This window comes from Rhinatrema bivittatum, chromosome 8 (genome assembly GCF_901001135.1).
Source record: "Rhinatrema bivittatum chromosome 8, aRhiBiv1.1, whole genome shotgun sequence".
In the NCBI taxonomy this organism is placed as follows: Eukaryota; Metazoa; Chordata; class Amphibia; order Gymnophiona; family Rhinatrematidae; genus Rhinatrema; species Rhinatrema bivittatum.
The window spans coordinates 245,477,751-245,502,470 of NC_042622.1; the positions used below are offsets into that span (position 1 = coordinate 245,477,751).

Below are 24,720 nucleotides of genomic sequence, written 5' to 3' on the forward strand. Positions count from 1 at the left end.
AACCCTTGCGGACGGAGTAATTTTTTTCCGAAAATACGAATTTTTTTCGCTAGGTGAAAATCACCTCAGGACTCCAATTTAGCCCGCGATGCTATCGGCTTCGCGGAAAAAAGAAGACTGAAGGGAGACCCCTGTGGCAGGGAATATCATGGCATGCTGGGCATGCTCAGTAGGCACTCCGGTGCAATTCAAAAGTTTCATGGAAACTTTTAAAGAAGTTTTTCCGTACATAGGGCTCCATTACCGATGTCACCCATATGTGAGGACTAGCATCCTGCTTGTCCTGGGATAATACAATTATCTCTCAAATGTGAAGTTACCTTTACCTGAAAAGATGAAGAGCAGTAAGAAAGTCTGATCCTGAAGGTAGGAATGTTTATTAGGTTGGAGAAAACCAAAGAACCAGCTACACCACCAAAATCTGTACTTTAAATACACTGTGTTAGCGACGCCAAGTCATTTTATTGTGTTCCAGCCCTCTGCTACTCCAGAGGTTTAGTTTTAGCCAAATGGCAAAGCAGGAGGGTCCGGGAAGACGATGGGTAGGCCCAGTTGCTCTAAAATCCTCCCCCTCCCCTGTACGAGAAGCATCAAAAGCACAGAGTTCAATCATCTCCTAAGCCAGAATCAGAAAAATGAACTACGCACGAAATGTCTACAGATTGCATGAGCTTCTTTCCAGGTAGCGGCAGGTCCATGGCTTTGGTCCTCGTTGCCACATGACATGCAGCATCTAGTTTCTCGCGGCAATGACTACTGACAGGGCTACACCACCGATGGCCACTGCTGTCGCTCCAAATAGCCATTTCCAAGGAATAGTCTACAAAGAGAAAGAAGTAAAACACAGAAACATACAGTATCAATCAGCAAGGCATAGAGTACTTGCCTGCACACATAGTATTGTGTTATTGTGTCATGTACAGGAGGATGACTGCGAGCATGAGAAGCATGAAGGCAGGCATGATATTCAAGGAAGGCCCTGTGTATCACTGATAATCTCTCCATGTTTACTTGTTTATGTATTAATACTGCATAAAAAATTGAAACAGGAAACTACTGCATGGGTCTGTCCCTACTGTGTTCCATGTTCCAGGGTGAGCCAAGGGCAGCCCATCTAAGCCAGATACAACAGGCAACACCTGGAGCTCTGCCCTGTGACCCTAACACCTCCATCCATCCCCACCCAATGTTACCAATCCTGTTCAAGAACCATGGGACACAGCAAATTCTACACTGTGCATATCTTTGGTACATAAAGGGAATTAATTTTTGATATTTTATCTCTCTAAACGCTCAAAGCCTACTTCAGCTGGTCACGCTCTCACGTTGCCTTTTTTTTTTTGGATATTGTCACAGGTTATCACCTGGGTCCTGCATGACCTACTGACAGTTCTCTGGAACACACAGCTCAGAGCCAGCTGGTTGCAGTACAAAGCAATTTTATTCCGTGCATTATTGTTCATGTCACACTTACAACTTTTGGTTCTTAACCTGAGACACTAGGGACTACACCCATAAGACACACTGGAAGTCACCTGTACGCCAGCCCAATCCCAAGGACCATAAAGAATCTACTTCCCAACTATACCTTTTGCAGATTCAAAATCCCTAATGGAAGTCTGTGGGCATCTCTGCATCTGGATGAACCCTCTCTCTCAGCTCCTCACGGAAGTCAGTGTTCTCTCCCTTAAAAGACTCCATTAAATTTAGGGAAACACAAGCTACACAATATAAATCAAAGCACAAAACAGCCTGTGCTATTGCAATAAGTACTGTACTTTACAGCATATTTAATCCACAATATTCCATGTCATTTCATTTATATACAGAAAGGAAAAGACCTCAGCACTGGGTAAAAATGAATCTAACCCCAGATAATCCAGTCCCAGGTCTAAATAATATGAAAATTAGTTCTTACCTGTTAATTTTCGTTCCTGTAGTACCACGGATCAGTCCAGACTTTGGGTTGAGCCTCCTTTCCAGCAGGTGGAGACAGACTAAAACTGAAAGGATATCCTATATGAGGACAGAGCCTACCCTGTAGCCCTTCAGTATAACCCCTGTCAAAGCAGAAAACAGCAAAACCAGAATAGGATCAAGCAAGTAATCAGAAAGCTCAATGGAGCAGATGTAGAACAATGTAAGAGATATGGTATGACTAACCGTTCTTGCATACACTTGGTGCTGAGCAACCAAGGCTTCCGATGTATTTGCTCAGTATTCATGCACAAAAAAGATATGTGGAAATCTACGAATCTGCAAAGGAAATAAGCTTCGAGAGGACAGAAGAAAGACAAACAGGGAAGGGCGTCTGGACTGATCCGTGGTACTACAGGAACGAAAATTAACAGGTAAGAACTAATTTTCCTTTCCCTGTACGTACCCAGATCAGTCCAGACTGTGGGATGTACCAAAGCTTCCCTAAACCGGGTGGGACCGAGACAGTCCCGCTCGAAGCACTTGTAGCCCAAAAGAACCAAGAAGCGGCGCTTGCACATCCAGGCAGTAGTATCGAGCAAAAGTATGCAAGGACGTCCAAGTGGCGGCCCTGTAAATCTCCTGCGAGAGACCGATTGACTGTCTGCACAGGAAGTAGCTTGAGAATGCAGTGAATGAGCCGTAAGGCCCTCAGGAACCGCCCAACCTTGACAAAGAGAGGCCAAGGAGATCGCTTCCTTCAACCACCATGCTACAGTGGTCTTAGAAGCCGGCTTATCCTGATTGGGTCCACTCCAAAGGACAAATGATGGACAGAGACCGAAAGCCATTGATAACCGGGAGATAGCGAAGTAGAACCTGTATGACATCAAGTTTACGGAGATCATCCTCAGTTGCAGGGGAAAATGCAGGGAGTTCTGCCGACTGGTTGACATGGAGGTTAGAAGAACCTTCACTAAGAAGGAAGGGCCCGTTACTAGGGATACCCCGGAATCGGAAAAATCGCAAAAAAGGTTCCCGACAGGATAGAGCTTGGATCTCCGAGATCCGACGAGCAGAAGAGATAGAGACCAAAAAAGACAATCTTAAGTGTAAGAGCGTTCAAGGTAGCGCGACGGAGAGGTTCGAACAGAGCCACACAGAGGGCCCGAAAAACCATATTAAAACTCCCCGACGGGCAAGCGACCAAGAAGGTGGACGTAGATGCTTGACACCCTTCAAGCACCAAATCACATCCGGCTGGCCCGCTCAGTGATGACCTTCTACCCGACCCAGGAGAGAGTCGAGAGGGCAGACCTGTACGCGCAGAGAACGAAAGGAAAGACCCTTGGAGAGACCTTCTTGGAGAAGAGAGGACTACGAGACCGGGACGGAGTGCGCTGAGATACCCGACCGCACAGACAGATTCAAACACATTCCAGATACGCACATACGCCAAGGAATTAGACTGTTTCTGGGCCTGCAGAAAGGTGGAGATGACTTCCTCCTAATAGCCCTTGTGCCTTAGGCGTTGCTGTGCAAAAGCCGGGCCGCTAGACAGGAGCGATCGGCCTGGTCGAAAGATACAGGTCCTTGACGAAGGAGCCGAGGAAGATGGCATAGCTGCAGAGGTCCATCCGTTGCTATGTTGAGAAAATCCACGAACCACGGCCTGCCGCCCACTCTGGTGCTACCAGAACCACGGGACCCCGGTGGAGTTCTATTCTTCTGAAAATTTTCCCGACCAGGGGCCACAGGGGGGGGGGGGGGGGGGGCGGGGGGGAACATGTACAGAAGGACGTCCGCCGGCCAAGGGAGAGCCAGAGCATCTACGCCCTCCGAGCCGTGTTCCCTCCAGCGGCGGAAGAACCAATTTGCCTTGGCATTGCAAAGGGTCGCCATGAGGCCCAGGTGGTGGAGGACCACCTGTCGAAGATGAGATTCATGGCTGTGTTAGAGAATTCCCACTCCCCGGGATCGAGCAACTGACGACTGAGAAAATCGGCCTGAACATTCCCCTTGCCGGCGATGTGGGAGGCTGCCGGGCACTGTAGATGTCGCTCTGTCCAGGCGAAGAGACGGCTGGTTTCCAGGGCCATCAGTGGACTGCGGGCGCCTCCTTGGCGATTATGTAAGCCATGGTGGTGGAGTTGTCAGACAAGACCCATATCGCCTTGCCGTGGATGAGGGGGAGAAACTCCAGAAGAGCTAGAAACACCGCCCGAGCCTCCAACCGAATGATGTGCCAGTAAGACTGAGCTGCTGGCCAGATCCCCTGGGCGTACTGGGAGAGGCAGACCGCACCCCAGCCCGAGAGACTGGCGTCCGTGGTTACTATCGTCTACTGAGGGACTTGGAGAGGCATTCCCTGTAGCAAATGAGGAAGGGAAAGCCACAACTGCAAGTTGGCGACGGTAGAGCCTAAAAACGGGAAGACTGTGTGAAACTGTTCCACCACTGGCTGCCAATGGGACAGCAAAACTTTCTGAAACAGTCGCATATGAGTAAAAGCCCAAGGGACTAGGTCGATGGTAGAAGCCAAGGAGCCCGAGACCTGCAGGTAGTCACAAGCCGTCGGAGAAGGCAGCAAGATCAGACTCTGAAACTGGCCGATCAACTTGAGAGACCGCGCGCGAGGCAAGAAGACCTTGCCCACCCGGGTGTCGAAGTGGGCTCCCAGGAACTCTAACTCCTGGGAGGGCTGAAGGTTGCTCTTGGAGAAATTCAGTATCCACCCGAGAGACGCGAGAAGAGCTAACACGCGACCCACCACCTGCCGGCAAAGAGCCTCCGCCTTGGCCCTGACGAGCCAGACGTCCAGGTAGGGGTGAACAAGGATTCCTTCCCGGCGGAGAGCTGCTGCCACCACCACCATGACTTTTGGTGAAGGTGCGAGGTGCCGTCGTGAGACCAAAGGGAAGCGCCCTGAACTGGAAATCCCGGTGGAGGATGTGAATGCAAAGAGACTAAGGTAGCTGCAATGAATCGGAATATGAAAATATGCCTCTGTCAAATCGAGTGAGGCGAGGAACTCTCCGGGGCGAAACGGCACGAGGACCGCTCGCAGAGTTTCCATGCGGAAAAGCGGAATCTTGAGAGCCCGGTTGACTCTTTTGAGGTGTAAGATTGGACGAAGACCCGTCCTGTTAGGGAACGACGAAGTAAATAGAATACTGGTCTGCGGCAAGTTTGCTGTCTGGAATCGGGACCACCGCACCCAGACACAGGAGCCTGGCGGGGGTTTGCTCCACTGCTTGCCACTGGGACCGACCGCACGAGGAAAATAGAAAAAGATCCCTAAAATCTCGAGCAAAGCGCAGGCGTACCCGTCTCAGAGAACATCAAGGACCCACTGGTCCGACATGATTTTGACCCATTCCACGAAAAACAGGGAAAGGTGACCGCCTAGGAAGGGGACAGAGGAATGAGTCAAGTGAACTTCATTGTGTGGCAGGTGTAAGGATGGAGCACGTGGGGCTGGCCTTCGCGAAAAGGACGGCGCCCACGAGAAGGCTGTGACCAAGACTGCGATCAAGAAGGAAAAACCCCCTGAGGAGTCACCCTGCCCGCGTGGGGTATACCGTCTCTGGCCCCGAAAACACGGACGAGAGGGTGTAAAGGAATGGGGTGGTTTCGGACGGTCCTCCGGAAGCTTATGGACTTTACTTTCCCCAAAGGAATCCATAGTTTCTCAAGGGTCCTTGCCAAAGAGCAGCTTACCTTTGAACAGCAACGTGCCCAACCGGGCTTTGGAGGACGAATCGGTCGACCAATGGCGCAGCCAGAGGAGCCGTTTGGTGGACATCGCCGAAGCCATCGCCTTTGCCTGGACACGGAGAAGGTCGTATGCGCAGCCTCTGCCCATGGGAGGCCCCGGATGCAGAGTAATTGTTGAACCCACCTGAGACCTGCCCGCAGCATGAGACTGCTGCAAATAGCCACATGCACCCCCAGTATGGGACATCAAAAATGCGCTTCACATGAGCCTCGAGCATGCGGACCTGGGCGGCTTTAAGCCGGGAAACCCTCCTGTATCGTGACCGCATAAGTAGTCCACGGAGGGATTAGTGGGTTGTTTTTTTTTAATCTAGGCATACTTCCAGGAGGGGGAGCTTGTCCAGTGCACGGCCCGCCCGGAGTCCCGCCTCGGGAACGTTCCATTCCCGCAGGCGCAACAACTTGTGCGTGGGATGAAAGGGGAAGGCGCTTGCCGGATCCCTGATTCCCGCCAGGACCGGGTCCATATCCTTGGGAAAAGAGGCCGTAAGGGTGTCCGTAAGACCCTGGGGTCGTCCCCCTCCACGGGTGGAAGGGTATCCCTCCACATCCGGATTGGCGGCAGGATCCGGGGTTACCGGATCCACCGGGAGGTTGGGGGAGGGGCACCCCCAGGACCACCCGCGCCCCAAGGGACCCCGGGGACTCCGCAGCCGGTCTAAGTCAACGGTGCGGAGCGGGGAAATTTTTTGACCCGGGGGGGGGGCAAGGGGGGACCTTCCTCCTTCTCCTGCAGGCTAGCTAAATAAGAACTACGCAGGAGGAGGGCAATTTCAGATAAAAAAAAAACGAGCCCTGGAAGTCCCGGGTGGGGGAGGGGGAGGGGAGGCGAGAGGGTGCCAGAAAACCCATCCTGGGGGGCCACAGGGCTGAAATCAGGGGGTTAGCTGCTAAAAAAAAAAAAAAAATCGGCCCCCCAGCCCCAGAGAGCTCCGAAAACGGAGCCAATAAAAAATCCAAAATGGCCACCATTCCCGGCTTTCCCGACCCGAGAACGGCCTGGCCAAGCTCTGGGGAGTCGATCCCCAGGCTAAATTTGCCTGCCCTGCCGAGGAGGGACCTCCCCCACCCAGCAGGGAGGCAGAGGAGAGGCCCCCTCGCAAAAAATGCGAAGGGGGCTAGCAGAGAAGAGGCAGGCTGCCTGCCGCGGCAAAGAGAGCCGCACTGAAGAAAAAAAGCTGCAGAGAAAAAAGTTTGATTGACAGCCTGGAGGCCCGGAGTGAAGCAGGGGGGAAACCTGCTGACTCTTGCCTGTCTGGCTGCCGGTTCAACCCAGGTGGGGGATAAAGACACAGAATATTGGTCTGCTGCTGAAGGTAAGTATTAAAAGCACTGGGAGCACTTTTAAACTTAAGCATGTTTCTGTGTCACTTTTTTTTTTTAATTTTTTTTTTAAAATAAACTGAGCACAGCAGCGTAACATTAAGACCCTTCGGCAGCCGGGGGGAGGAAGACGAGCCCTGGACAGACTCGGTCCCCACACCTGGAAGCGGTAACGAACACAGGCTATGCACTGCACAAGGGGCAAAGCCCCCCTGAGTCCGGCAAGAGCCAGGAGACTGAGCCGTCTCCTGAAGAAAAATTCTACAACTTCCTGACTAACCTTTTAATTTTATTTTAACAGGAAGAAAAAACACAAAATCCCTAAGGAATAAGAACTTGCTTGATCCCAGAAGGAAGGAAGAAAAAGAAGGCTGACTAGCTTAGATCAGGAGACCGAAGGGAGACGTGCTGCACCTGCTGGAGACAGACAAATACTGAAGGGCTACAGGGTAGGCTCTGTCCTCATACAGGATATCCTTTCAGTTTTAGACTGTCTCCACCTGCTGGAAAGGAGGCTCAACCCACAGTCTGGACTGATCCGGGTATGTACAGGGAACTCTTTTTTATTTCAGAAAACAATCTTTTTTTTTATTTGTAGATTTTAAATTTTTATAAAAACTGTACTGTGCCCAATGGTGCAAACATCAAAATATTGGAAAACAACTTGAATAAATGCCAATGCTGCCAACTGTTTTATTCAAGTAGTTTAGTCACCTATAAAGTATAAATGCAAGAAGGTTGAAAAACCAAGAAATCGCACAAAGAAAAGGATAGATTTTAATAAGTTGAAACAAGTCAGTTTTCAGCAATTGTGGAAGAAGCAATCAAAAATCAATGTAGACCGAGAGAAGGACAATGACTGGACACAGTTCTATTAACTGTGGGATTAGAACTGAGAGACACCAAGCCGTGTTTTATTGGTGCCCGTATAGACTGTTGGCAATACATTGAGCAAGCGTTCAGTATGGAAACAGAGTTATTAAGAGAAAGAAAATAAGGACGTTTTTAATAATGAGTGCTCATGATGTATATTGCTTTTGCAGAAACAAGTTTATGCCCTGAAGTAGTAATCCTGTGAAACGTAGGCAATGTCAGCATTTATTTAAACTCATGGCATCTGAATAATCACATGAAAGCTGTATAGCATGTACAAAGCGACTATGCCATTAAGGTAAGTTCGTTTTCCAATATTTCGATGTTTGCACCATTGGGCACAGTACAGTTTTTATAAAAAGAAAAAAAGAAAGATTGTTTTCTGAACTAAATGAGAGGTTTTTGGTTTTTTTTAAAGATTTGTGACATTATCTGGGGTTAGATTCAGTCTCTGACATTTTCACTCAGTGCCGAGGTTTTTACCTCTCTGTATATAAACAAAGATTACATGGAATATGGTGGATATGCAGAAGTACAATAGTTATTGCAATAACACAAGTTGTTTTGCTGTCCCTTAAAAGAAACATTGATTCTCTGCAGCAGCTCTAATTAGCTTCAGCAGTATTGCCCGATTATTACCACAACTTTCTGCGGCTGTTACCTTCATCCTAATTGGTTCTCTACCAAGGGATCTCCAAACTACATGAACCAAAAGCCCTGTGCTTCCTGCTCCTTCTGGCTTTACAGTCTCCTAGACAACTCTTGTTCACTTTTCTTTCCCCCCCTCTATCTTCTGGACAATCTAACTGTCCTGTTTCTTCAGGCTGCTTCTGCCTGTGTGAAACCCATTTCATCAGAGATATATCTATATGTGATGAAACAGGGGTTTCACACAGGCAGAAGAAATATCCTACCTAATAAACGAAGGATGACCGACGTGCCGCAAATGCGCAGTAGAGACCAGCTCTACCGCGCATGTGCGGGCGAGCACGTCGGTCTGAGCCAGAAAAAAAAGAAAAAAATGGCGGCGTCCAGTGGCAGCGGCGGCGGCGTCAGGAGGCAGCGGCGTTGAGTGGCAGCAGCGGCGGCGGCGGGTGGCAGCGGCGGCTGGCAGCGGAGGCGTCCGGTGGCGGCGGCGGCAACGAGGGAGGAGAGAGAGAGGGAGGGACTGAGTGAGAGGGGAGACTGAGTGAGGGGGGAGAGAGAGAGAGGGAGAGGGGGGAGAGAGGGAGAGGGAGGGAGGGATTGAGGGAGAGTGAGAGGGAGGGGGGAGGGAGTGGGACTGAGGGAGAGTGGGACTGAGGGAGAGTGAGAGGGAGGGAGGGAGAGGGACTGAGTGGGAGGGAGGGAGGGAGGTAGGGGGTGGTGAAGAGGGGGAGGTGAGAGACAGAGGGATGTAGCCCGTTTTAACGGGCTTAACGGCTTGTATACATATAAATAGTTCCAATTGCATTGGGTATTACTGGCCTGACTAAAAAACTTACAAGTGCATCTAGACATGTCTATGCATATTACACCTTATGAACTGAAGGAAGCTGTCTTTGGCACAGTGCAACTATTAAGAAGAGCATTCGCAGTGAATTTGAGAGATTGAAATCAGATTCAACATTCCCTTGCTTATGAGTGAGGTTCATTCCTGTCGATGTATGTGTAAAATCAACCCATTTGGAGACATTACCCCCTTATCCCCAGTACTGTTTTCCCAACAGAATTAACATGTGCACTGAGAAATCCCCCAGTTCCTAGCATGTAGCCAGATGGACTCAGGACCAGAGGGTTATGTGCTCTTCTGCTAGCAGATTGGAGACTGAGTCAGATTTCAAAGCTGACGTCTCCCTACATATACCCCTGCAGTGACCTGAGCTCCTCAGTATCTCTCCGCCTCTAGCAGATGCGGACATTATCCCACATGCTAGCACAGTGTTAGAACATTTACAGCAAGAAGACAAAATTTACCTTAAAGAGATTGAGCCCCACTCTCCTGCAGTGATACCTAAGGGTCCCTCCCCCAGTTGAGAATTCCTGAGGTAATTTTTGATATCCCTCAGAGACGTGCCTTGTTCCGGTAGCTGGTAACCCTAGAGCGGCTGAAAGGCAGTGGGTGCACATCCGAGCGCGGTGGTGAATGTAAAGCCCTCTCCCCCTGCAGCTGGGGACCGTCCCGATACACGATCGGTAAGGTCCGAGACCAGGTAAGCAGAAAACTTTAAACTAAGGTCTCCGGGGCTCGGAGTGCCGTACCGATTTCAAATGTAACCCAGCGAGGTAAAAAGGGAGCACCGATTGGGTTGAGCAGCCTTGGTTGGGCTAGGCCCCGGTCCGGTGCAGGGGGTCCGGATATGTGGAGACCCTCAGGGGGCGCCATCTTACGTGTGGGGGCGTCGGCGCCATCTTCCTTTCTTGACCGGCGGTACGCTCGGGGCAGGCCGGGTAGTCAATGCACCCAACTTGTGCGTCTTCAACGTAGACGCGCGCATAACTACACACACAGCCACACTTAAAACTACACGCGCGCTTTGTGCTCACGCACATAACTGTGTGCATATTGAAGCACATTACCCGTGCGCCTAGACAGAGGCAATGGCACCGGTGTCCAAGAAGCCCAGAAGACACTCTCCTTGCACAGCCTGCCACATCAGAGCTGCACAGCCGGAACGGGAGTCCTGCCTGTGTCATCATTGTGAAGAAGCCCAGGGGGGACCAAAGCCTGGTACCTCAGTGTGAGGATGGGTCCGGAGCTACTACATACGATAGCACCCCGGATCTATGTATCTCCGAAATGACATCTCCACAAGAGGGCACCTCAGGGGCCTCTACTCCAATTCCCCATGGGGCTAACATGGATTCAGGGACCCTCTCTTGGTTAGAATTTTTCCAGGGGCTGCAAGCCTTCTTTCAGGCACAATCAGCCCCGGCTGCGACCCGGGTTCAACCCCTGCTGGAAGCACAAGATCCTCCCCGGCCCTGCTCGGATGCCTCGCCTAAGCAAGAATTTCCCTGGCAGGGACCCGGACACCTCAGATGATGATGGTGGCTCTCTGGAAGGAGGAGAAATCCCTCCAGGCCTGGAACCGTACAGAACCATGCTTCACTTCTTCCGCAGGGATGAACTACCTGCCCTTGTTTCCCAGACTCTGAAGATCCCAGGCAAAGACCCTATGACGGAACCAAAGAAGAACCCCATCTTGGTGTCCCTTCATAAGGCCTCATGCTACTTCCCAATGATAGAAGCCATCCAGGAACTAATTGACCTGGAGTAGGATGCCCCGGAGGCCAGCTTTAAAGGAGGTCGGAGCTTAGAAGCCTTGTACCCTCTGGAACCAGCAACCAAGGAACATCTGCATTTCCCAAAAATGGACGCCATTGTCTGTACTGTCTCAAAGAGAAAAACCATTCCCGTTGAGGGAGGGGCGGCACTGAAAGATATTCAGGATAAATGATTAGAATCCATTCTTAAGCAGACCTTCGACGCAACAGCAATGACACTGCAGATTGCTTCCTGCTGCACACTGGTAGCACGTTCCTGCTTGCTCCTCTCCAGAGAGGCAAATAACTCAGGAACGTATATTGGTGAAACGATTGAACCTGCAGCAGCCTTCCTGATGGACGCAAGCTCAGATCTGGTGCGTACCTCAGCCAGAGGAGTAGTCTCGGTAGTGGTGGCCAGAAGACAGTTATGGCTGCGGAATTGGTCTGCTGATGTGACCTCTAAAGCGAATCTCATAAGAATGCCCTTTACAGGATCTCTCTTATTCGGAAGCGAATTAGAGAAGTTAGCCAGCAAGTGGGGCGAATCTCCAGTGCATCGACTAACGGAGGACAGGGGTAAAAGATCCCAGCGCCCCTCCCCTAGAAGAAACAGGGGCAGAGGCTCTCAACGATTTTGACCCTACAGGAACTTGCAATTCCAGGCACCTCATCCCTCCGGAAGGGCCCAGCCCTTTCGTAACCGACAGATCAAGAGAGGAACAGGCCCGGGGGCAGGCTCCAGCCGTGCTCCCCAATGAGAATGGGCCAACCCATCCACAGGAAGAGGAAATAAGGGTCAACTTTCCCTCTTCTACCAACAATGGGTCGAGATCACGGACAAATGGGTACTAAACATCATTCGAGAAGGTTACTCTCTGGAGTTCCGCAATATCCCTCGGGACAAGTTTATGATATCACCCTGCCACTCCCACCCCAAGAGACTGGCAGTGGAAGCCACTCTGACAAGGCTTCTCAGTCTGAAGGCAATAACTCTGGTCCCTGTGCCCCAACAAAATACTGGGTGTTATTCCATCTATTTTATCGTCCCCAAGATAGAAGGATCATTCCGATCAATCTTGGATCTCAAGAACATCAACAGACATCTGCGGATACTACACTTCCGCATGGAGATTCTCCGCTCTCTAATAATGGCAGTACAACCAGGAGAATTCCTAACCTCCCTGGACCTCTCCGAAGCCTACCTTCACATTCCAGTCCATCAAGATCACCAGCGTTTTCTACGCTTTGCGGTACTGGGACATCATTACCAGTTCCGAGCACTACACTTTAGGCTAGCAACCGCCCCCAGAACGTTCTCCAAAATTATGGTGGTCATGGCGGCAACACTGAGGAAGGAAGGGATCTTGGTACACCCTTACTTGGCCGACTGGCTGATCAGGGCGAAGTCTTCGGAAGAAAGCAGACAGGTGACCAACAGAGTCAAGAACCTACTGCAGGAACTCTGTTGGGTCATGAACACGGCCAAGAGCAGTCTACAGCCCTCTCAGTCCCTAGAGTACCTGGGGGCCTGTTTCGACACCAAACAGAACAAGGTCTTCCTCTCTCCCCCGAGGAGGAGGAAGCTGATGGAACAATTATGACGACTGATGACCAGTACACGTCCCAAGGTATGGGACTATCTTCAAGTCCTCGGGCTCATGGCATCAACCCTGGAGGTTGTTCCATGGTCAAGGGCTCACATGTGGCCTCTCCAGTGCTGCTTACTATCACGCTGGAAACCCACTGTCTCAGGATTACTCAATCAGCCTCCAACTCCCAGCAGAGGTACATTCTCAGCTTCAGTGGTGGCTGCAGGAAGACCACTGAAACAGGGGAGTAAGCCTATCCACACCGAACTGGATCGTGCTCACCACAGACGCGAGCCTACGAGGGTGGGGAGTTCACTGTCAGGAACTGACGACTCAGGGACAATGGAACAAGGAAGAGGCGTGATGTATCATAAACCACCTAGAAGCTCGAGCAGTCAGACTAGCGTGCCTGCGATTCAACCACAGGCTTCGAGGGCAAGCGATCCAAGTAATGTCAGACAATGTTACAACGGTTGCTTACATCAACCACCAAGGAGGAACCAGAAGCCAGCAGCTGTGTCTGGAAATAGAGCCTCTCATGGCATGGGCGGAGGAAAATCTACAAGGAATCTCGGCCTCCCACATTGCAGGGAAAGACATCTCAGCGGACTTCCTCAGCAGAGAAAGCTTGGACCTGGGGGAATGGGCACTGTCGAACAGAGCATTCCAACTGATAATAAATCACTGGGGTCTCCCAGCCATAGCCCTTCTAGCCACCTCTCTCAATGCCCGAGTCCCCGGGTACTTCAGCCGAAGATGAGAGCCGCACTCCCAAGGAATCGAAGCCCTCGGCCAGACCAGGCTAGAGGAGGACTTACTGTACGTCTTCCCCCAGTGGCCATTACTGGGCAAGATCATCCACAAGATAGAACACCACAGTGGACTAGTTCTACTAGTGGCCCCGGATTGGCCAAGACGCCCATGGTATGCAGACATGCAAAGACTCCTTGCGGGTAGCCCTCTGTGCCTACCTCCACACAGGGACCTTCTCCAGCAGGGCCCAATTCTTCACAAAGACCCATCTCGATTCTATCTTATGGTCTGGCCCTTGAGAGGACTCGCCTGAAGAAGCGTGGATACTGGAATGCCGTGATTGACAACTTGCTCCGCGCGCAGAAGTTTTCAACATCTCTGACATACATATGGATCTGGAGACTATTTGAAGCCTGGACCACAGGGTTTCCCCGTGGACTGCCAAGATTCCTATTATTCTGAAATTTCTACAGGACGGTATGAAGAAAGTGTTGTCTCTCAACTCCCTCAAGGTTCAAGTAGCAGCCCTCTCCTGCTTCAGAGCCGAAGTGAGCAGGATCCGTCTATCAGCGCATCCGGATTTGGCCCGTTTCCTAAAAGGGGTGAAGCAACTTCGACCATCCCTAAAGTGGCCGGTGCACCTCTGGAACCTCAATTTGGTATTAGACTTTTTAGCAGGGACTTACTTCAGACCAATGCGCAGTCTGTCACTATGCCTCTTAACACTGAAGATAGTATTCCTGATGGCAATATGTTCTGCCCGTCGCATCTCCGAGCTGCAGGCACTATCCTGTTGGGAACCGTTCCTTAGGTTCACTCCTGGAACGATACAGCTTCGCACCCTTCCCTCCTTCCTACCGAACGTGGTCTCAGAGTTTCATTTGAACCAAGCCATCTCGGAGGAACATAAGGACTTGGAAGACTTCTTCGCCATCTAAATGTCAGCAGACACCTGATGCGATACCTGGAACAATCGCAACAGGTGCGCAAAACGGATCGCCTGTTTGTACTCCACAGAGGGAAGAATCAAGGCGAAGCTGCCTCACGAGCGACCATAGCTCGCTGGATTAAGGAAGTAATCAAGGCAGCCTACATAGAGGCAGGAAAGCTCTTAACCCCTACAGGTTAAGGCTCATTCTACTAGGGCCCAGGCAGTATCCTGGGCAGAAGCCAAACTGCTGTCACCCGCCAAGATCTGTTGCGCAATGACGTGGTCCTCCCTACACACCTTCTCCAGATTCTACCGCCTGGATGTCAAGGCTAGAGAAGACGCAGCCTTCACAAGGGCAGTATTAACTGGACCACGGGCAGCCTCCCGCCCTGCCCGGAAGTAGCTTTTGTACATCCCACTGGTCCTGAATCCATCTGGCTACATGCTAGGAAATGGAGAAATTACTTACCTGATAATTTCATTTTCCTTAGTGTAGACAGATGGACTCAGTGTCCCGCCCACGGCTGCCCACAGAAAAGGAGGGCCTTGGAAAGAGAACCTAGAGATTAGACAATTCCTGGTAAGTCGTTGCCTACCTCTAGTTCAGGACACCTGTAGTTAGTCTGGTGTCAGCGTTAACTTAGTTGAGTGCATTGGCAGTCTCCAGTTTTTTTAAATCAAGTTGAATCAGTTTAATCAAGTTTGATCAGTTTTAATCAAGTTATTACACAAGATATATATCCACAATGGCTTTTCGAGGAGGATACTGAGGAGCCAAGGTCACTGCAGGGGTATATCTAGGGTGATGTCAGCTTTAAAATCTGACTCCGTCTCCCATCTGCTAGCAGAAGAGCACATAACTGGTCCTAAGTCCATCTGTCTGCACTAAGGTAAGTAATTTCTCCATTCCATGCTGTATCCTTGTATGGAAGCATCACTGGGACAAAAGGCTTGGGAAGAAGGCTGTTTTGCCAGAGGTAGACAGAATGCTGTGTTCCCAAGGTTATAATAAAAGCTATCAGGATGAAACTGGAGAACATAAGAAATACCATGCTGGGTCATGCAGCCCAGTATCCTGTCTCTGATAGCAGCTAGTCTGGGTCACAAGTATCCAACAGATCCCAAAAAATGATACCTTTTGTTTATTGATCTCTCTCGGGGCTAATGACTTCCCCCAGTCTACTTGCTAACAATGGTTTATGGACTTTTTCTCCAGGACCTTGTTCAAGCCTCTTTAAACCCCAGAATGCTAAGTCACCTTGACTACGTCCTCATAGCAACAAATTCCATTGCTTGATTGTATGTAAAGTGAAAAATATATTTTCCACGGTTTTAAATCTGGTTGTTATACAAGAATATAAGAAGTGCCAAGCTGGATCAGACCAAGGTTATTGAGCCCAGCATTCAGTCTTCAACAGTGACCAGACTGGGTCACAAGTCCCTGACACATCACAAATAGTTCATCTATTTCTTGTATTTCACTCCCAATGATAATTAATGGCTTTCCCAAGTCTATCTGCCTAATAACTGTTCATGGACTTTTCCTTCAAGAACTTGTCCAACCCTCTTTTGAGCCCCATTCTCTTAGTGGCTGATGCAATATGTGCCAAAAAAAAAAAAAGCATCCAAACTGGGTACCTGTTTTTTCCAACACGTATCCAAACTGGGCACCCGATTTTTCAATGCGCTCACATCCATCTCTCCTGGGCACCTAATGCAATAATCAAATGAGCTGCCGTGCTAAAAAGGAGACGCTAGGGATACATCGTGCATCCCTAATGCGTCCTTGGCATCAAGCGCCCAGGAGAGTTGTGGCGTTCCGAAAACGGGACACCCAATATGAGCGTCCGTTTTATCCTGTGGCAGATAATTTACAGGCACAATACACACACACAATATACACGGCTTGAAGCGTGAATATTGTGGGTGAATATTGTGTGCCCTCAATTTTTTTTCGTCATTCCTTTTTATTTTTTCATACTTTCTGTGGTTCCTCTAGCTTAGTATTGTGACAATACTAAGTAGGAGGAACTACAGAAAAGCAGTACTTTTGGTTTTTTAGTCGAGCTCTTGAAGTACAGCAAGACTTAACGCCAGCTCCGGGACTGCTGTTAAGTTTTCCGTGTTAAAAAGCGTGCATCGGGCACACAGCAATTTTTTGCATTGGGGTAATAGCTAAGATATCCTCCAATAAGGGCGAGCAAGAAAAGGCGAAGATCAAAAGGGCTTCAATAAAAGAGAGCCACGAACAAAGGCACAGCTTAATAAAAGCGATGATGAAGAACAGCGAACCTCATAACGGCGATGAGATTAAAGGCTTGTGCTAATAAAGGCGGCGATGAATATGGGCGCCTCTAATGCCTTTATTAGCACGGATCTTTAATCTCTTTTATTGAAGCCCTTTTCGTCTTCGTGCACGGAGTGCAGAACCTCCCCAGCCTTTGCAGCAGCTCTGGCAACTTACCTGGAGAGAGCCCGCCAAGTCGATCAGCAGCAGCAGCCATCCGGGGCCCACCCAGCATGAGTGCAGCCATGGAGTGCTGGGGCAGAGGGAACATGCTGCAAGAAGGGGGTGCACAGTGGTCGGGAGCTCCTCTCTTCTCCCTGCCCCACACCTCCGACCCCCAACCTCCGATAAGGGCGAGCAGGAAAGGGCGGGTTGCAGCCAGGAGGAACCGGGGCAGAGCCTGGCATCAGTGGGGGTAGGGTCAAGCTGAGTCATGCTGCACCAGGCTCCGCTTCACAACTGGGGGGAAAAAACCGCGGAGGGCGAGAGTTTGCTTGGCAGGAAGTGGGACTGGGGCGACAGAGCTAGCCTGCAAGATGCCTGCAGGCCCCAGATGGCTGCTGATCTCGGCCCTGCCCCCACTGATGCCAGGCTCCACCCCCGTCCCCTCCTCCCGGCTGCAGCCTCGCCTGAGTGCAGCCGCAGGGTGCTGAGGCAGAGGGAGCGCGTTGTGAGTAGGGGTGCACGGCAGTCAGGAGCTCCTCTCCTCTCCCCACACCCTTGACTTCCAGCCTCCGATAAGGCCGAGCAGGAAAGGGCAGGCTGCAGCAGAGTTACACCAGGCTCCACTTCACCTGTGCTTCAGAGCTGGTGGGAAAGAACCGCAGAGGAGAGAGGGCGAGCAGATGGGAGTTTGCTTGGCAGGGAGCGGCAGAGCTAGCCTGCAAGATGCCTGCAGGTCTCGGACGGCTGTTGCTGCTGATCGGCTTGGCTGGCTCTCTCCAGGTAAGTTGCCAAAGCTGCTGCAGAGGCTGGGGAGGTTTTGCCCTCTCTGCATGAAGATCAAAAGGGCTTCAAATAAAAGATTAAAGGCCCGTGCTAATAAAGGAGGTGATGAATATGGGCGCCTCTAACGCCTTTATTAGCAGAGGCCTTTAATCTCATCGTCTTTAAGAGGTTTGTTCTTCATTGGCGCTTTTATTAAGCCGTGCCTTTGTTCACGATGCTCTTTTATTGAAGCCCTTTTTATCTTTGCCCTTTCCTGCTCGCCCTTATTGAAGTAAACTAATAGGTAATAGTCTCATCAACATGGCATTTACATGTGATGAGCGCTATTAGCTACACGCTTGTTTCAGATGCACTAATCCCATTACTGCATCAGGAGTTATTCTAGCGTGTCCAAAACACGTGTCAAGCTGTGCACTAGGCTGAGCGCCCTATATTGCATCAGCCCCTTAGTTGCCTTGACCACATCCTCTGGCAACAGATTCCATAACATGATTGTGCACAGAGTGAAAAAAAAATTTCCTATAATTTGTTTCAGATCTGCTGGTGACAAATTTCATGGTATGTCCCCTAGTCCTAATGTTGTTTGAAAGTGTAAATAACCATTGCCTATTTATCCATTCCACCCCATTCATGACTGTATAAATCTCAATCAGTTGCCTCTTCTCCAAGCTAAAAAAGCCTTAACCTGATAGGCCTCGCTCCATAAGGGAGCTTTTCTATCCCCTTATTTTTGTCACCCTTCTCTGTACATTTCTATGTTCGTCATGTCCATCTTTTGAGACGGGGCAACCAGAACTGTACGTAATATACTCAAGAGGCAGTAGCATCATGGATCTATACAAAGGCATTATGATATTCTCAGTTTTGTTCTCTATTTCTTTCCAAATAATTGCTAACATTCTATTTGCCTTTCTGAACTTTGCTGCACAGAGCCAAAGATCTCAAGGTATTGTCCACAAGGACTCAGAAGTCTTTTTCCTGGGTGCTGACTCAACACAGGAATCAACATGATGTACTTGCAGTTGGGATTATTTTTCCCTGTGCGCATTACTTTGCATCTGCCATGTAGATGTCCAGCTCCTAGATTCACAAGGGCCTTCTACAGTTCCTCACAATCTATTTTAATAACGTGAAACAATTGTGTGTTATCTACAAATGTGGACACCTTACTTGCTATTCCCCTTTCCAGATCATTTATGTATATGCTAAATAGCACAGGTCTCAGTACAGACCCCTGGGGCACTCCATTAACATTTCTCTATTTAGAAAACTGACCATTTAGTCCTACCCTCTGTTTCCTGTCTTTTATCCAGTTATCAGTTCACAATAGGACACTGCCTCCTTGTGTGAGGAGTCCCCCACAAGAGACTTTGTCAAATGCCTTCTGAAAATTCAAATATATCATATCAACCGGCTCACCTTTATCTGCATATTTGTTTGCACTTTTTAAAAAAATCTAATAAATTGGTTATTTATTTTATTTATTTATTTATAACTTTTCTATACCGAAGTTCAAATAACAGAGTTAATTATCACTCCGGTTTACATTGCAACCATAAAAACAGTGACAAAGTTGTCACAAAGTGACAAAGTGGTTAGGCAAGACTTTCCTTTGTAAAAGCCATTTTGACTCTACCCCATTAAAACATGTCTACCTGTGTGGTCAGAAATTTTGTTTTTAAGGATAGCTTCTATGATTTTACTTGGCATGGATGTCAAGCTCAAAGGTCTATACAGTTTCCTGGATTATCCCACATTGGCCATGCCCAGTCTTCAGGTACTGTGGCTATTTTAAATGATAGGTTATAACCTATCAGAAACAGATCTGCAATTTCATGTTTCAGTTCTTTCAGAACTCTGGGGTGAATTCCACTTGGTCTCAGTGATTTGTTATTCTTGTCTGCAAATCTAATTTATGACATCCTCTAGTTTCAGAGTGATTTAATTTAGTTGCTCAAAATTATCACCATCAAAAATAGTTTCTGCTATGAGTATGACCCCAAACTCCTCCTCAGAAAGTACAGCATGTTTGCTTACTGTGAACAGGGTTTTCCATAGATGGCAGGATGAATTAATCATGATGTATGGGTGACATCAACCAGCAGCACCGAACAGACTTATCTTTCCAAGCTTGTAGAGCTTTGAGCTCCCACGCGGGCATTGCCTTATTAGCTTCCTCAGTCAGTTAGAGCTAAATTAACTGAGTAGTCCATTCTCCAGAGAGGAAGGTAGGTATTCCATAGATAATTCATCCTATCTATGGAAAACACCATTTATGGTGAGCAAACATGCTTTTCCCATCAATAAGCAGGCTCAGCCATTACATGTGGGGAGTCCCAAGCTGAGAGTTGCAGCAGAGCTTTTTCTGTGGAGAATGGACTACTGAGAGACCACAATCTGCAATATTGCCTATCCAAAATCACTGTCAGCTCTTGAGAGATTATTCAGACAGTAGTGGGAAGCAAAGGTGTGTACAGACGACCACGTGGCAGCTTTGTAAATATCCTCCAAAACAATTCTTCCAAACGGACAACAGAAGAGACCATCATTCTTACTTGATGGGCTTTGAGAAGATCCATAAGGTCAAGTTCCGCTACCGCATGACAGTGTCGAATGCATGCAGTTATCCAGTTGGACAAGGTATGCTTAGCAACCAGCGTTCCCAGCCTGAAAGGTGCATACAAGAGAAAAAGCTGGGAGGCTCAGCAATGAGACAGAGTTTATCTCTTATAATAGATGAGAGCCTGTTTACAGTCCAAGGTATGAAGATGCTTCTCCCAGTCACATGCATGTGGATGAGGAAAGAAGGTAGGTAAGTTGATGGACTGGTTAAGGTGGAAGGCGGAAACAACCTTCAGCAAGAACTTTGGATGTGTACAAAGAACTGCAAGGAGGGTGATGCACAAGGGCTTGAAACTCAGTAACCTGCCATGCAGATGTCACAACAACCAGAAAAACTACCTTCTATGTCAGGTATTTGAGAAAGGTGGATTCCAAAGGTTCAAAAGATAGATCTATGAGACAGAGAAGGAAAATGTTTAAACCTCGGGGCACTGGAAGTTTGCAAACTGGAGGATTCAGGTTCTACAATCCTTTCTTTTTTTTTTTTTTTTTTTAAGACAAGGAGATGAATTGATATTAGCTTTTTGTCTACAAACACGATATGCTACAATGGCGCTCAGGTAAACCATCACTGAAAAAGTGACAAGACCCAAGTCCAAGAGAAGGTGCAAATAAGTTATTATATCTGGCTCACAATAAAAAAAAGAAGAAGGATCAAGTCCCTGTAGAGAATACCAACTAGAATATCTAACCCATTTGATGACAGTTTCACCTGATCTCTGATGGGCTTGGACAAGGAGAGGTCAGCCATCAATGAATGTTCAACATCCAAGCTGTGAGATTGGGGTGAACCAAGAGATCAATATCTTGCATCAACAGGGATGAATCCTATCTCAGATGTACTGGAGGACAAAGTGTTGTATGAAATACGCAGATAGGCATACCAGACTTGTCTGGGCTACGCTGGTGCTATGAGGAGCATGTAGCCACTGTTGTGAAACAGCTTCTGAACCATCCGTGCAATCAAGGGAAGAAGTGGAAAGGCGTACACGTAGGTCCCCCCTAGTCAAGATGGAACACACATCCTGAGCGAGCCTGAGGTCACTGGAAAGAATGGAGCAGAATCAATTAAACTTTCAGTTGTGTTCCATTGTGAACAGGTTGATTGAGAGACATTTTTAATAGATGCTCTGCAACTGACTGGTTGAGAGACCACTCATGAGGACAGAACACCCTGCTGAGACAGTCCGCTAAAGAATTATCCCATTAGGCGACCCTTCAGGCCACATACCTGCCAGGAATAGCTATTGCCCAGCACCAAATTTGCAGGGTTTCTTGGCCAATACTCCATGAGCCCGTTTCCCTCTTGTTTGTTGATGTAAATCATGGTGACCTGATTGTTGGTTTGAATCAAGATGCTCGGTCCTTGGAGTAGATGAATTAAGGTTAGCAGAGCGCTCTTGATCACGTGCAACTAGAGGAAGTTGATATGCAAGTGAAGGTCTGAGACCAATCAAGTATCCCAAGTCCGAAAGTATTGGATGTGTGCATCCTATTACGTAGTATAGGCATCCGTTGCTTGATTGGGAGAATGTCTGACAGAAGCACCTTCCTGCAAGACCTGGAGCCATGTGGAGTTTCTATTTCATTACTCCTGTCCAATTGTTGAGTTAGTTGATTCCACTGTCTGTACAGACCACATTGCAAACACTGTACGTGCATTCAGGTGAGGGGCACCACATGCAACGCAGCTGACATATGGCCCAAGACGTCTAGCATGTACTGGACCATGGTCTTGGTCTGTGGAAGAAGAAGCTGCACCAGTTGTTGAAGGCAGGCCACCTGCCCGACTGGCAGGCAGGAACGTCCTCTGTAGCAAGGAATCTATACAGGCACCAATAAACTGAAGGTGCAACATTGAAACTAGGTTGCATTTTTCAAACTTGATGAGAAAGCTGAGGCTCCGTAGAAGCTGAATGGTGCTATGTACATTTTTCACCATGAAGTCCTGTGTGGAGCCCATGATTAGCCAGTCAGATATGGAAGACCTGAATTCCTTGATGATGTAGGCGCACTGCTACCATTGCAAGGTATTAGGAGCTACCACCCAGGAAAAAGATCTAGGCATCATAGTGGATACTACTTTAAAATCGTCGGTTCAGTGTGCTGCAGCAGTCAAAAAAGCAAACAGAATGTTGTGAATTATTAGGAAGGGAATGGTTAATAAAATGGAAAATGTCATAATGCCTCTATATCGCTCCATGGTGAGACCACACCTTGAATACTGTGTACAATTCTGGTCGCCACATCTCAAAAAAGATATAGTTGCGATGGAGAAGGTACAGAGAAGGGCAACCAAAATGATAAAGGGGATGGAACAGCTCCCCTATGAGGAAAGTCTGAAGAGGTTAGGGCTGTTCAGCTTGGAGAAGAAATGGCTGAGGGGGGATATGATAGAGGTCTTTAAGATCATGAGAGGTCTTGAACAAGTAGATGTGAATCGGTTATTCCATGAAGTTAGCAAGTAGCACATTTAAGACTAATCGGAGAAAATTCTTTTTCACTCAACGCACAATAAAGCTCTGGAATTTGTTGCCAGAGGATGTGGTTAGTGCAGGTAGTGTAGCTGGGTTCAAAAAAGGTTTGGATAAGTTCTTGGAGGCGAAGTCCATTAATGGCTATTAATCAAGTTTAGTTAGGGAATAGCCACTGCTATTAATTGCATCAGTAGCACGGGATCTTCTTAGTGTTTGGGTAATTGCCAGGTTCTTGTGGCCTGGTTTGGCCTCTGTTGGAAACAGGATGCTGGGCTTGATGGGCCCTTGGTCTGACCCAGCATGGCAATTTCTTATGTTCTTATGACTCTTGGCACAGCCAAAAGGCCAAAATGGTAGGACTTTGTATTGGTAATAAGCTGCATCCATTTTGAAATGGAAATAATACCAACAGAAAGGGTGGATCGGAACATGAGCGTTTGCATCCTTTAGATCCAGTGAGCACATCCACTCTCCCTGTAGGTTAAAGGGAAAGATAGTCTGTAAAGAGCTCATCTTCAATTTCTCTCCCAGTATAGGAATTTGTTGAGGCACTGCAGATCCAGCATCAGCTATAAACCCCCAGAATTCTTGGGTATAAGGAAGTAACAGGAGTAAAAACCTTGATTCATCTGTGATGTAGGAACTAGCTCTATCGAATTCTGTTGAATTCGATAGACCTCTATCCGGAGCTGTGGTAACTGGGAGAAGTCCGGGAGAAGGGAAACCCTCTTTAGGAGGGGAGGGAGTTGGAAGAAATGTAAGCAGTAACCATACTGTACGATCTTGAGGACCCAGATATTTGTGATAATTTGATTCTACTATAGTAGAAAGGCCTGGATTCTGCTCCCCACTGTGGATCAAAAACTGGGCCCCAATTTAGGCTGGGCTTGTTAAACAGCTTTAGGCTTTTTGTGTTCATGCTGGCGAGGTCTAGTGAGCAGTTCATGCTGCTGGGACCTCTGTGCTGATAGAGGTGACAGGCAGTACTGATGATAGGAACAGAAGACACATCTCTGATAGTATGGCCTTCAGTAGGAGAAGAAAGAGCAGTGAGACATGGATGGCTACTCCAGTGCCATGCACAAGGATTAAAATCATGTTCTAGTCCTTAAATTTGGGAGTTCAACTCTTGCAATTTCTCCCCGAAGAGGTGGTCATCCAAGCAAGCTAGATCTGCGAGTTTCTCATGGGCACTTCCTCAAAGCCATATCATAGGCCATGCACCTATCGAGGTCACTGATGTGCAGGCGATAATGTTGAATGACTCAGACAGCCTGCAGATGGTATCGGACTGCCTGTTCTACATCATGAAATGGAGTCAGGGAACAGGGTTTGTCCATCTCAGTGCAAAGGGCTTATGTTTCTGGTTGCAATTGAGGATTTATTGCACCATATAAAAACTGGTGGTAGGCAATTCTGGCTGCAAGCATGAATCCTTGAAATACATTCTTGCCAAAGAAATTAAGGAGCCTATGGTCCTTCCCAGGAGGTGAACTGGAGTGAAGTCTCATCTTCTTGCCACTTTTCAGGGCTGACTCAACAACCACCGACTAGTGTGGCAACTGCACTATTTATTTATTAATTTATAATTTTTATATACCGAGGTTCTTGTATGAAATATAAATCACTCCGGTTTACATAAAACAGTGAAAAATGCCCAAAAAAAAAGGGGGGGGGGGGGGGGGGGGGGGGCTTTACATAAAACAATCGAACAAAGAGCAAATTGAACATAGTAATGGCTTTACATAAAACAATCGAACAAGAGCAAATTGAACATAGTAATGGATTTACATAAAACAATCGAACAAAGAGCAAATTGAACATAGTAAAGTATAGTAACAAGAAACGTTTGAGCTCAGGAACATAGTACAATTAAAAATTCAGAATAGTAAACTCAGTGAGGTGGCCCATGATTGAGATTATCATGGCATTTAGGCAGCATTAAGTGTCTGGGTAGGCTTGGCGGAAGAGCCA

The 24,720-nt window shown here is 48.2% G+C and overlaps 1 protein-coding gene across 1 annotated transcript in view; it reads right to left on the reverse strand.

Annotated features, from left to right (window-relative positions):
• Positions 1 to 355: 355 nt before the first annotated feature.
• Positions 356 to 24,720, reverse strand: part of FKBP8 (FKBP prolyl isomerase 8) — a 97,171-nt gene continuing 72,806 nt past the window's right edge. Inside the window, exon 9 of the mRNA XM_029614426.1 lies at positions 356 to 820. Coding sequence (XP_029470286.1) covers positions 734 to 820 — 87 coding nt within the window. The 3' untranslated portion in view covers positions 356 to 733. The remainder of the gene's footprint in view (positions 821 to 24,720) is intronic.